Source organism: Cupressus sempervirens, chromosome 10 (genome assembly GCF_028749045.1).
Source record: "Cupressus sempervirens isolate cs-2001-9-10 chromosome 10, ASM2874904v1, whole genome shotgun sequence".
NCBI classification, from domain to species: domain Eukaryota; kingdom Viridiplantae; phylum Streptophyta; class Pinopsida; order Cupressales; family Cupressaceae; genus Cupressus; species Cupressus sempervirens.
The window spans coordinates 259,369,536-259,384,723 of record NC_143127.1 but is presented as its reverse complement, the minus strand read 5'-3'; the positions used below and the strand labels follow the sequence as shown (position 1 = coordinate 259,384,723).

Here is a 15,188-nt window from a genome sequence, read left to right as displayed (position 1 = left end):
TGTCAGCTGCCAAGATGTACTGTGAAGCAAGCATTTTGTATGATGACTGCCATGTACAGTACATGTGTGGTGACAGAGAGACCGGAGGCATTCGTGTGACTGGAGGCATCCGTGTGACCGAGGCGAAGGGAGTGACTGATGTCAAAGGGAGTGTCCCGATGCCAAAGGGAGTGACCATCAGGACCATCACCAGAGGAGTGACCAATACTGCCAATAATTGTTTTGTTCTGTGACAGTCAATGCATTAGATTGCATAATGAATTGTAGTGTGTATAAATTGTTGCATATTTTGTTGGGATAGCATGGTGAAAGATAGGTTGATTGTAAAGGCAATCTGAGCTTGTTAACATGTGCAAGAATCCGTAGTTCAATTGATTACTGTAATACAAAGAAATTGCTCGGGTTCTTGAGGGGTGGGTTCCCATGTTAAATTTGGTCTTCTCTGTGTGCATGTTATTTTTCTATGTTCTTGTTTCTTCTGCATGCATCTCAAAGTTTTGAAGTAGATTTGAAATCTTTCTTATTTCCCCTGTAAAATTGGCTTTAAGAAGTTGTTTCTACACGTAACTTTCCTAGCATTTTCTTTTCTTTTTCACAATTTCTGATCTCTTTTTTGGGTTGTGATCAACCATCCCCTGCAAATATAATTGACATTACTGGAAAACACGTGCAATTTTAAATGATCAAGGGTGGCCCAGGGACATTTATAAGTCATCCCCACATCCCCAAAATGTCTTGAGGATGGGAATGGCCTGAAAAGTCCAAGGGACACACTCTCATGGAACACTGGATTAAATGTTATCACAATCACAAATCCCGACAGTAAGAGAGGTAAAGGGATTCTAAATATGCTGAATAGGTGTAAAGGCATTGTTGTGCCAAGACAAGGTAAAGCCTCAACATTTCATGCCAATGTAAGTTTTTCATTCAAAGTTACTCACATGGTTTTAATTAAAAACCCATTTCCATCCTTCCCCACAAATCTCGAAGACAAATCCCGTGCATGATGATACTCTTTCAATTAATAAGAATAATACAGACACAGATGTTTTGATCAACCTATCATGTTTGAAATCATAAAAATGTAAAAGACAAAAGAGTAAGAATATCCAAGCAATTGAATTGACCATTTTGTGAAAGGCAGTGTTTTAAATGATATACTATACTCTAACTCCTAACTTGATTTGAGAACAATTACATGCATTGTTTGCATCAAGCATTAACCAGTGCTGTAAACAAGCTTTCTATTGTCCAAAATGAAACCATCATTTTCTCATTTTGTAATAAACCGACAAAATATTAAATTATGAAGCCATTTCTGCAACAAAGTTTTTTGTGTGCGAGCAGTATAAGCAAGAATAGAGACCTTGGTATGTTTGGCCTTTCTGCGTAATTATTAACTTGGCCAATGATGCTTACAGACTCACACTGACTGCCAGAACATCTCTTGAGATTTTTCTTCCTTGAAATGCATAAATTTTTTCTATAGATTCATAAGGTGATCAAATTTGAATACAAAGGAAAATACAGCGTAATTTACAGAAAATAAGACAACCCAATCTGTCAAAATGGAAGATCTCTCTAATAGAACAAAATAGAATACATATAATAGTACCTAACACATTTCATTCTACAATTGCAACATCAGACTATCCCAACACCAAGACTCGATCTAAATCATGAATAATACTCCTGTTAGGAAACTTTAAAGAAGTGAAAGAAAAAGTATAATGTAGCATCAGTCATCATCACTAGAGTCACCTCTGTGTTCTTGCTCATGTTCTGCAACAACCTTTTCTATGAAACCCTTACGAACTTGTTCCATCACAGCCTCCTTATCAACATCATCTTCACGACCCATAAGCACTACATCCGTTTGGCACAAAGTGAATGCAACACCTAAAACAGAGCATACAGACTATTAAGAATCAGAAATTTTCATGATACAATATGATATAACTAACATGTAATTAATTTGTCTATAGAACACAAAAATTATATCTTCAAAGAATAATTAGATTATTCAATAAAACAAGCATACAAAGAGGTTAAGAATCGTTCCATCTTGCTTGACCCTACGGCAGACTCTCTAAAAGTAATCTTGATGCATGGGATAGAACAAATTCCAAAATCTAGAAAATTTCAAGTACCAATTGGTACCCTTTTTTCTATGTATCAGCTCATTTTATTATTGACAATTTGATAGGCAGGTACCACAAAGTAGATCCTATTAAAGAAAACTGCAGTGGAGCCATAACACAGCTCAAGGTCATAATGAAAATGTATAAACTTAAGATCTTGTTCAAATCAAAGGCAGGTTCAATTGTAGACTAAAGGGACAGTGATATGTAATAAACTTAGTAAAAAACATTGTAACTGCCCAATACCAGTAACTGCGGACTGAGTTTTGTTCCATTTTCTTTTATATAGTATATTAAAACTTGGAGAATTGTGATTCTTTGAAGTTATATCATTCAATTAAAGTGCAAGTAAAGTTTATGATCAATCACCAATATCAACATATATAGTCTTATAGACAGTAAAATGTTTATATAAAAGGCTTAGTCATTCAATAGCAGATTATAGATGACAGTCGGAATAAGAGATTTTGAGATTTTATTTCAGATCTCTTGTTGTCAGTATGACCTAATCAGCCATTCTATAGATAAAAGAATTCTCCAATAACATTGTAGTCTGGAAAAAAGAAAACTAAAATATGATTTTACACCATACTTTTAACTTTCCACAGGAAAAGAAAACAATTTTCAATTGCACTTGACCAAAACCTGAAATTGTGAACCTTGTGTGTCTCGCACAAATATCAGAAATCATGCAGCAACATGAAAGCTAAAAGAATTTGCATGGAGAATTTTCTTGTGTTAGAAAGTCCATGCCACATACTCCACTACTGATTTTAATTGTTTCTTTTATACCTCATGAGAAAAAACAGGGAGGACCTCAATTGGGAAAAATCACACCATTATTCTTTATTTAAAGATGATGCTATAATGAACTACTATATTTATGCCCTTGCAAATGCCCCAAGAAAATGCTCACTGATTTTAGAAATTCATTTCTTCAGTTCCTTAGTTCATTCAAGGAGGGGAATCAATTTGGTTTGTTGCATGCACCTACTGTCACCCCTACTGAATATTATGCTAAAAGCTAAGTGGCCAAATATATGTATATTTTATCTGACTGTGAATTGCAAATGGCCATTAAATTGTGCATGCATACCTACATTTTGTCCAGGCACTCGGCACCCTTATCCCTCCAGTCAAAAATAGAGAGCATATCATCAAGAGGGAAAACCTCAGATGCATGTGCAGTTGCACCATTCGCTAAAATGGTGGGGAACTATCAAGTATCAACAAACCAATGTAACAAGATTGAAACTCCCTCTTAGTCAAATCATAAAATGCATTAACCCACGGATGGTAGTGGGATCCTCATCCAATGCCTTCTCTTCATTGCCCTAATTAAATTGTTCTCAGATATTCTCATCCTTTAAACATATTCCCTTCTGCTGCAATATAAAACACCATTTTCAGATATGAACTTGTCAGTGAGTCTTGGAATTCCAGGGATTGTTTTTGTCTATTTGATCAGTGAGCTCAGAAATGAAGTTGTCGTCCACAAGTGCACCGTGTAAGAGCAGTGATGTAATTCTAAGAAAACAAGTTCATTATTTTAATTCTCGGTAGATAGAGATCATTATGAAAATCACAGCTCAAAATTAGCTTTAAAGGCAGATTTCTGTAGCAAAGCAGCCTGCCTTGTCGTCATGTTGTGCATTGTCAAGGGGTTGGATTTAGCTCTGCCCAGGTTGAGCCTTCTCCAACCACGCACAGCACTGGCGATGACTACTTCTGACTCTCCCTTCGGTCCATTCACCTAAACTACTCCTTATCTCCAAACTTCATCAAGCACCAACATCCCTGACTGCCTAAACATACACCCCTGCGGATTAGAACCGCATGCCGAACCACCTTGGTTCTACTCCTTTGCTGCACCATGCAAGCATCCTCAACCTCCAAGTTCTACCATTGTTCAACCCATTATGAACCCCTACTTAGCCCTTTGGTATCTTCACCTCGGCGTCCCCCATAAGACAACCTTACTCCAACACCGGCCATATGTAATCTCAACTCCCACAGTCTCTTGACCACTCTTCAACTCCATAGCACCACTCCTTGAATGCCCAAAACTACCACAGCTCCCCTTGCTCAATTGCACCAACTACCAAATCCAAGCACTGCATCATTGCGTCGAGAATCAACAGGACTCCCTCACTGAACACTACATCCACCCTGAGTGACTTATACCACTAAGTCCTCCCTTGCTCACTATGCATACTGCCGAGGCATACTCAGTACCACCAAAGCACCTTGGAACATCCTAGAGTCCTCCAATACAATCTTGCATGCTATCTTAGCACACCCCTATCTCCACGACACTCCATCCCCTGTTGGTCTCCCCTAGCTCATCATGAACCTTGAAGCCCAACACTATCCTCCACAGAACTGCTTGATTGTCTTGGCCAATCACTGAATCCTAATACTGAGCCCCGACTGCTTCAACGCCACATCTATGTCTACATGCCCTCGTTGGTGAACACCTTGTTCTCATGCATCCGCAGCACTGAAACCAACCCTTCATGCATACATGCAATCTTACACAACCCGGATTCCTTTGCCATGCACACCTAATTGAGTCGCAGAGCCTAGATGTATTCTACCTCCAACTCGACTACACCACCATAGCTTCACCTATGAATCACTTCAACCATTTCAGACATGTACCACAAACCTTCGTTGCTTTCCATCCATCATGACTCACCTCTTTAAGCCATGTCGCACAACTGTCTCTTTAGTTACTTGACACGGATCTACCTCATGACTTGGCTCACCACAAGCACTATCCCGAAACACCATATCTTGATCGCCATCCTAGACCACCATGACCTTTGAGATCCCATCCCAATGCAAATCCTCTCTACCAAGTAACATGGATGTGCACTCGATGCCACACCCCTTTGATACCACCCGCATAGACTGTTGACTCTGCAAGACATCCCCCACACAGCTCACCATAAGCTTCCAATGCATCTTACTCGAAGAAACCACTTGCCTCCTACCATAGGACTAGGTACTCATTTTCCCCAACTTTCAGATCTTAGACAACTCCCCTTGAGTCATCACTAACATCGGCCCAGCTACACCTCTCACTCAGTTAGGGACCCTTGCCTTGTCACCAAACCTCACCCTAGCACGATAAGGCAAAGCTACTCTTCTTCGCTCCTGAAACTATGTGTCAACTCTATCTCATCCAGAGACCAAAGAGTAGAACTACTCTTCTTCGTCACTCTTGAGGGAGGTTGACTACCTCAATCACCCTTGATGCATGTCAGCATTTACCTCCGCAGATACACCCCAACTCAGCTCCGCGCCTTGCCTAAACCACAACCATGCTAGTGGGAACATCACATAGCACAGCCGAAAGTTACGCCTCGGCTTGGTTCCACACCATGCCTACACCACAACTATGTTGGAGAAAACAATTCACAATACAGCCCCATTGGATACACCTCGGATCATGTCCCAGACAAGATCCTATGCCACATCTATGCGTGCGCAGCACACAACATAGCCCTATTGCATACACCTCAAATCGACACAACGCCTCACCTACAACACACTTGTATGAACCCAACTTTGCAGCACAAGCCCATCAAATACTCCTTAGCTCGGCACCATGCCTTGCCTACTCCATACTTGTGTGCACCCAGCTATGTCGCACAAGCCCATAGCCCTAGAGCTTCATCTTGTGAATCAAAAGCCCCTTACATACATAACCAAGAGTTAATTTGAGTTTACTCATTTTTATGATGCACATGGCCAAAAACAATCATTGGCACATCAACACGGTAGTCCCATTGTTAAGTTGCCACCTAGTATATACAACCACTTTCTCACTATTGAAACCATGATTAAAAACTTAATTATAGTCCAACACATTACACCTTCAATCCTTTGAACTGTTTGTAAAGGATAAAAATGTTAGCCAATATAAATCAAATTAAATGGATTTGGGTCTGCTTTGCTCATTACAAAACTATTTCCATTGCTATAACATCTCAGAGAGAAGTATTACCCACAATGTGGCAGTTCTTAAGTTGTTATTATGAACTCTCACTCCTTCAAAGGCTCAACACTTTCCCAACATGGAAATAACAATTCTACTTTGTCATCTACTGGTCATTCTATCAAGATATAGGCAATGCATTGCTTCCAAAGCATAATTCTTGCCAGAAATGTTGAACCCTTTCACTAACTCTGATTCAACTCCTACAAGTCTACCCTTTCACCAATACATTCTTGCATTTGTTTTCACCTAAGTCATACCGGAAGATTCTTATTTCATCACATTATCTGTGCTGGCAGCATTTTTTTCATTCTTAGAACCATACAATGTGTATGCTGTTAACTCATCATAATACTAAATGAAGGTACAATAAGATTTTTGCATGCAGAAGCAATGTGCTAAAATAAGCCAACTTCACTATAGACCTAAATTCAGTGCATGCTACATAGTTCTATTTTGCATTCAACTGTACTGAAATTAAAATACAGCATAATTGTTGAAAAATAGCTAGCATATATGTTTCCTCCTGAAGAACTTGCCTATTCACAAAAAAATGTTGAAATAAGGAAATTGTGCTCTTCCCACCTTGTATGACAAGCTAAGGCAAATTTGAGGACTTTGTTAAGTCATCACATACATACCAAAATCCTTCTCTATAAGGTTACTAAAAATAAAACATGAACAAATGACGAAACTTGCAAGTGTGTTCGAACACATATCTAAGTACCCGAAGAGCTAAATTATAAACCTCACAAAGTAAGTTAGAATACATGTCTTAGTTGCTGCAAGAGCTACCTAGCAAATAAGATAAACACAATTATAGATTCTTGATTGGCATGATAAAGGAAACCACTCTATCCTCATGTCACCAATGCCATTAGTTCTATTACATCCCAATTTTTGACCCAATTTAAAATGTTCATATAGCTGTTGAGGTTTCACGTGAAGTCAGTTGACAGTTAAAATTTGTTATGATAATGTGAAATGGTAAGATGGTTAATTGTTATAATTTTATATAAAGATGACATGTTAGTTAATTGTTATGATGCTATTATATGATTATCTTGAAATCTTAGAAAGTTGGTTATTCATCATGGGAAGTAGAATGGTGGTTAGTCGTTATGATGGTTTATGAATAATAATTTGTTATGGTAAATTGTTATTATATTGAGGAATATGATATAGTCATGGAGAATTCCCTCCAGGAGCACGCCAAAGGGGTGGAAGCATTGTCACAAAAGACATGAATCTTGAATCACCATGGCTAAGGGTAAACAACTAGACAAGCAAGAGTGTACGTTGGACAATACCATGAGTTACTTGGTCAAACATATAAAATATATAGCTATCATTATCAAAATTCAAGTTCAAAACCATTACCTTTGTTGTTCTATGATGGCGTCTCCATTTTTCTTCACCATCATATATATGTGTGTGTGTGTGTGTGTGTGTGTCTGTGTGTGTGTATAAATGTATGATGCCACCATGATATTAAATCTCTAGTTCGTGTCTAGTGTTACATCCCAAATTTTTGCTCTAATTTTTAATTTGATCATAATTGTTGGTTTAACAAATTATTTATTTTTCCTGATCATGTGAAATGAGTTAAATATTTATATACATTGTATCAATTATTAACGAATTATTTCTTTTCATAATCATGTAAAATGAGTTAGTTATTTATATACGTTGTACCAACTAATAACAAATTATTCTTTTTTGTAATCATGTGAAATGAGTTAGTTATTATAGACGTTGATGAAATGATCAGTAACCTATAACTAATATTAGATAACTAGCAGTTGTTTGATTGAATTAACGATCAATATACTTTTGAATTAATGTTTTGCTTGGGTGATTGCAAGAGAATACTGAAGAGAGGGGAAGCATTGCTAAACGGGATCATCAGAATGGGATGGTCATTTGAATCAGTCATCAGGATCGACAGGTATGACCTAAGACTCCCTTGGAAAGGATACAAAGACTTGTCCACACATTAAATTATGGGACCACATGAGCTATTAGGGAAACAATATAATAAAAACATAAAATAATCTAAATTAGAATACAATTCATACCTTTAGAGAATTATTATTAATTTTTCTTATTTTATCATTATAATAAACACTTAAATACGAACACATAAATATAAAAATGAATGGCACCAATAAATTATAATAATATAATGTAATAATGTCACCTCATCAATATAATTATGTAAACGTATATAAGAGCATATTATAACAATAAATAAGTTTAAAACTCTTCAATTCCTCCTTGTTCCTTCTCCCTTTTCATTTTCTTTTCAAATCAAAATTATGTTGTAACTGATTAGTCATCTTTGAAATTGATAGAAGCCAAAGAGTCTCGGCAAATCTTTATAGCAAGTCGTGAATCAACCAAGGCCGTATCAACCTTTCCATGTTTGCTACGATTTCATTTTAAGCCATGAGTCTCTTTCTTAGCTAAAGCTTCCATTCCGTCTGCACCCGTATCATTCTGTTCTCTCTCTTGCTCCGGCAACACCTTGCATACCAAGTCTCAAAGTTAGCGGATAAAACAACTCACCAGCAAGGGTTCCGGCCAAGGACAAAAGGAGCCACGTCCAGACCGACTACAATCTCAATTTAGTTCATGATTAAATGCCATAGTAATTCATAGGAAATTCCTTCTTTACTATGCAAATGCTTGACTATAGTCGGCTATAAGAAATATATCATATGCGTTTATGATTCATAGTTCTTCCTCCTTGATTGTTGTCAAATACTTATTGATAGAGCTGAGAATAATGCAAATACGTTTTCATATACATAACTTCTTTCTTTCTTGAATTGAATGTTCAACCATAGCCGGCTATACATTGTTAGGTTGAGATTACTCTATAATACCTTCCTGTTGATTCTCGGCTTTATGTAGAGTTCATTGAAGATCTTCATCAAATCTCCTTGTGATTAAACATCAATTATGAAATTCAAATGGTGTCTATAAAAAACTTGAATGTTTGAATGAACCAACATTAATGACCATGTTAATATAATCGAAATACTTATTGATTCTCTAACACCGAGGAACTCCCCAACAAGATGCCACAGAATGGTGAAGAGTTGTAACTAATATCAGAATGCTCATAATCTTACAACACCGAGGAACTCACTGGCAAAGAAGCCATGGAATGGTGAAGAGGTGTAAATGATAACAAAATAATCATAATCTTCAGGCACCTAGGATTCACCGGCAAAGAAGCCATGAATGGTGAAGAGGTGGAGTTAACCTGCAAGAACCAAGGATGAAATCAGATATGAATAACTATGTAATGAAAACACTTAGTGGCTCATACATATACTGATAATGAAATCTGTTGTCAAGTTGAGTGGTGGTGATCGGGTTTACGAACCCAAATGGAAATCCTTGGCCAAGGTAGCTATAGGCATATGTGCCAATCTTGAGATCATTTGTTTGTCCATAGACATCAGTTATATAGGTATAACTGATGGGACACTCAAACCACCGGATAGCTCGGATGGCTGGACTTAAGAACATCCCAAGCCCAATCCCGAGGTAGAGAGGGTCATTCTACTAAGTTAGGATGTGTGGGGATAAGTATGGTCCACGGTTGGAAGGTTAAGCCTATGTCAATGCTTCTCCTCTCACCAATGTCGAGGCTTGAACAACAAGATAAAGGGATCCTCTGTTATTTATGTATGTTTCTTTACACTTTTAGCTTTAATCCTTAGTAGAATAATTAGATAGTTTAGTTTTCTAATAGCATAATTTGAATGAATATATTAGTTGCCATAATTTGAATGAATATATTAGTTGATATAAAAATTAGTCATTACTTTATTTTCAGCTGAATATGTTATTAGTTAGAAATGGTTAAAATGTTAGCATTGCATTTATTTATTTAGCTCGTTGTATAATTGATGGGACACTCAAACCACCGGATAGCTCGGATGGCTGGACTTAAGAACATCCCAAGCCCAATCCCGAGGTAGAGAGGGTCATTCTACTAAGTTAGGATGTGTGGGGATAAGTATGGTCCGAGGTTGGAAGGTTAAGCCTATGTCAATGCTTCTCCTCTCACCAATGTCGAGGCTTGAACAACAAGATAAAGGGATCCTCCGTTATTTATGTATGTTTCTTTACACTTTTAGCTTTAATCCTTAGTAGAATAATTAGATAGTTTAGTTTTCTAATAGCATAATTTGAATGAATATATTAGTTGCCATAATTTGAATGAATATATTAGTTGATATAAAAATTAGTCGTTACTTTATTTTCAGCTGAATATGTTATTAGTTAGAAATGGTTAAAATGTTAGCATTGCATTTAATTATTTAGCTCGTTATATCAGCTGACCATGAATTATAGTTAGAATAGAAAGCAGTTACTTTATCATATTAATAGAAGTCATTGTCATGTGAAATGGAATCAGTTATTAAATCAGATTATTAGGTTTTTTTTTAAATTGGTTATGAAAATTTGTTTGTTACATCTAGTAACATATGTATAAATATCGAGAGGATATAAGGTTAGAATAAATCATAATCCTCCGAAATATGCACGTATATAGATATGTATATTTTAATAGGTATGACCTTGGACATTATAATAGTATGATGACATCATTTTCAAAATTATATATAATATATATATATATATATATATATATATAGATTCTTTCTTTTAATAACTCTTCATAGGAGCCCTTTTATATTTGTTTTAAAAGTATAAATCTCTACGAGAGATGTTGAGTACATTTCGCGCCTCTTCTTTTTAAATTGGTGACTTCAAGAAAACCGAGGATCTTGTTTTTAAAACTGCCACCTAAGGATATAAGGTTAGAATAGATCATAATCCTTCGAATTATGCATGTATATAGATATGCGTATTTTAATAGGCATGACCTTGGACATTATAGTAGTATGATGACATCATTTTCAAAATAATATATATAGATTCTTTCTTTTAATAACTCTTCATAGGAGCCCTTTGATATTTGTTTTAAAATTATAAATCTCTATGAGAGATGTTGAGTACATTTGGCGCCTCTTCTTTTTAAATTGACTTCAAAAAAACCAGGGATCTTGTTTTTAAAACTGCCACCTTGGGCCGCAACATTATATTAAAAACTTCTCACATTGCCGAGAACGGCATTCAGCCTTTCTTCCCTCTCAGCTTTCTTTACATTGAAAGGATTAAGCTTCATCTATCTCACGGGATTTTACATACCAACTTCTAGCATTTTTATCTATAGTTCAGACGGCTTGAGTCGTTTGGTCAAAGACTTCCCAAGTCTCACTGATCAACAATCAGGTTATGTTTACGTTCATTCTTCTCATTCAGAAATCGACGCTAGTAATTATCTTGATAAATTTAAACTTGTCATTGTTCCTCAATCATTTTATGTTTCAAAGTTACAACTAAAGTATAAGTACTTGGTTATCGGCCTTTCTTGTTCTTTCTTCATGATTAAATGACAACTATTTAGCATCAAAAATGAGTTGAAATGCACAAGTGTGACTCTCATAAAGATCAGTTCTATGTACGTTTGTGAAACATCTTATTTTATAATTTTTGATTCATCAAGAACAGCTTAATGCCAGAGTTGTTTTATCTCATGTTTTCAGCTGAGAGTCAGCAATATACTGCTAATGGAGGAATTCCATGCTTAGTAGCATGATCGATCACCAAGGATTCACCCAGGTCGAAAGGACCAATGAAAGAGGGTGAAGAGGTGGAGGAGATCCCTACAAAAGGAAGAAACGAAATCAAAACTATCAAACATGATAAAATATATAATTAAACTCTAAGAACGTCCAAGTAAGCTCATGTTTGTCCAATTTATATACCTTGTTGTCAAGTCGAGTGGTGGAATTAAGTGCTAAGATGCTCAATGGCTGGACAAGGTGTTCCATGTCTATTCCAAGTAGGGAGGGTCTTTTTCGAATGAGATTATGTGGGGATATTTTAAGGGTCCGCAGTTGGGAGGTTAAGCCCCTGACAATGTTTCCCGTCTCCACAAAATGTCAGGACATGCACAGGACAAAGATAAGTTATGCATTCAAGCATTTGTTGGTAACAGGTATTTTACTTTTATGATGTTTATATGATGGATTGATTCATATCATTGATTCAGTTATTTCCTCTAATGAAAGCAACTTTTCTCGTCAACGTAATTGTTAACCAATTAAACCAATTGATCTTCCAATTGAACAAGGAATGTATCTATAGGCAAGAGATAGGTTTATCTGATGTATTGTTATTTCAGTCTTTCGTTTATGTGAATAATGAATAGGAGCATATTTTCTAACAATATGCTATTGTCATAGTTAGCAATTGAAGGAGAAGGGATGATACAATGGTATTTGATGCCCTAAATGATACAATAGTATTTGATGTCTTAAATGATATAGTGGTGTTTGATGGTATTTGTCATTTCGATAAAGTGGTATTTATGGACTAACCTGGGTTTTGCAGAAGCGTCCCTAGACAGATTTCGGTTTTGAATTCTACAATATGTAGATTTTTAATTCCTTGTTAAAATTCATTGATGGTGTCTTCAATTGTTACATATGAAATTTCCATTTAACTGATTGTAACCATTAATCTCATTCACATGAATGTATCTGTTATAACTATCTTCCTATGAATATGAAGTATTAACTGTATTTCCTTGATATGATATGATGTTAGTTAAGACCTAGGAAAAGTGGTTGTTACAAGTTCAACACATGGTTTCCATTTAAAAAACTATTCACACATACATCTTACATGGTACGTCAAGTGGTGAACTGTGAATTCTGTTAAGTTTAACAACAACAACTGAGAGACGCTGGCCAGCCAACAAATTTATCTAATTCAAAGACACCAACCAAGAATCAGACTCAACACTAGAAAGAAATATCAAATAATTTGTAGATTATACCGACCATGAGTCTGGCTTATTTTCTAAAAATAAGATTTTGTAATTTCACATTTTAATCTGAGATTCCATGAAAAGAGATAATACAACAGTTGTATTGCTATTTTCAAGTTAGAAAGGAGTATGCACAGAACACAGCTTATTCTCATTGTTCATTACTCTTTGAACGGTTAAAAATATATTGGCCCTCAATTTTAGAAAACTTGATATACGGCATTAATAAGGAAAGGGGAAGAAAATAATACTTTCTGGTGTGCAATGCCGTCCGCCAAAATGATGTAAACCCACATATGTCGCTTTAACATTGCTGTCATTATATACCAAAAGGGTTGGAAGATTGCGATCTGGGTAGTTTGGAATACATTCTGTTGATACTATCTTCACAAATTTTGTTGCAGGATATTTGGAAGCCAGCTCATCCAAACACTTTCCAAGAATTCCGCATTCTGGTACTCTGCAAGAAAATGTATACAAGATTAGCATGCCCAATCTAATAAAAATGTGTTAATATGAGTAAATCTGAACACAAAATATTCAATAAATCAACTCGCTAGATTTTTTTGTGCTTGGCTTCATCCCATAACTTGATAATATGTCAAATTAATTATTTTGGTCCCCCTTTTGACCCATCTATGCTTTAAGAAAGATCGAAAAAAGAGCTAAAATTGAAGTACATAAAAAAACAAAATAGTTCAATGGCACTCAAAGTACAATCCGTAATATAATAAAAAAAATTAGATAAAAGAAACATAGGCGGACTCTTTATTCAAGTACAAAAAAAATGAACAAATCAATTACTGGCAAAACTATAATTGTTTAATAAGTGTCCAGGGAAACTCTATTTAATGTTGACTTTTCAATGCAAAAAGTTAAGCTGTAAAATCTAGCATACTTCAGCAGCCTCATTGTTCTTGATAAGAGATCGGCAGCCTCCGCGGATGCTGCAAATTCAAAAATTCTTTTAATTCCAACCATACAATATAGAAATCTCTCTCCAGTACAAGTCCCATAAGGTTGCTGCATGGAAGAAAACTATTATCAAAGGCATGAGGGGGTCTTCGCAAAATGAATTATTATATAATTTGAAATAAGGAGCTTGTCAAGGATAAAGGGAGATTGCTATTCTATTATTATTCATTTCCCTCCAGAATTTAATAAAAGGAGGTTGAGAGCTCATTGTTGACGTTAGCCACATTATGATAATTGTTCCTATTTATAAACTCCAATTTTCTTATGAACAAGAAACCTTCTTGACAATACTGGTTTCAATTGTTTGGGTGTATTTATACAGAGGTCACTATTGCATCTGCAAGTGCAGTTTGGGGTTATTCAATGTGTTTCAACTTTCGATGAGGTGCTTTTGGTGTTGCCAATGCTGGTTTTTGTTGAGTTCGATGATTTTGTGGAGTTTGGTAGGGAGGCTGTAAAACCATATGGTGTCTCATGCCTGTAGCTAGTTATGAGGTTTTTAGGGGTCAAGCCTATCTATTTCTCCAGATTCTCTTGACTCTTGGGTAAACCCAGCCTATGCCTGAACTTTGGTGTTTACAATATCAAAAAGATCGAGTACATAAGTTAAAGATCAAGTATGGACAACTGTAGCCATTCAACAAAGCAGAAAATTCAAAATATCCCCTTGCATGGTTATCTGAACTTCCATATAAGGTATAATGATAAGTACCCAGCTAAGACACTGAGCTATTAATACAGATGAGTACACTGGAAGCAGAAATTGTTAATATTTACTACAGAATTGTGTATTGGAATATATAAATAGAATAAGCACGTCATGACAGTAAATATGATTATATTATGTAACTAGATGCTTATATTCTGCATCAATAGTACACTCTAGTAACCCTGTGTGGTTGATAAATTCGATATATGTTGTATCTTTTTGTAAACTATTAATTCGATATATGTTGTATCTTTTTGTAAACTATCTTTAATTCAAAAAAATTGCAATCGCCACTATTAACGAGCATGATGGATGGTACAGTAATACCCATATATACAACAACAAAAAAAAAATATATTTACAAAAAATCAATAGGATCAAAAGATGGAATGAAAGTATGTGAGTGGCAAGATTGACATAGCTAGCACCGAATGTTATGGG

At 35.8% G+C, this 15,188-nt stretch overlaps 1 protein-coding gene across 2 annotated transcripts in view; it reads right to left on the bottom strand.

Annotated features, from left to right (window-relative positions):
* Positions 1-1,349: 1,349 nt before the first annotated feature.
* Positions 1,350-15,188, bottom strand: part of LOC149533624 (Thioredoxin superfamily protein) — a 29,143-nt gene continuing 15,304 nt past the window's right edge. Inside the window, exons 3-4 of one of the 2 annotated variants that reach the window (XM_089804206.1) lie at positions 13,315-13,523; positions 1,350-1,899 (exon numbers count right to left, since the gene is read on the bottom strand). In XM_089804206.1, coding sequence (XP_089660332.1) covers positions 1,739-1,899; positions 13,315-13,523 — 370 coding nt within the window. In that variant the 3' untranslated portion in view covers positions 1,350-1,738. Of the gene's footprint in view, positions 1,900-13,314; positions 13,524-13,870; positions 14,087-15,188 lie in introns of those variants that run through there. The other variant, XM_089804207.1, reaches the window with a different exon arrangement.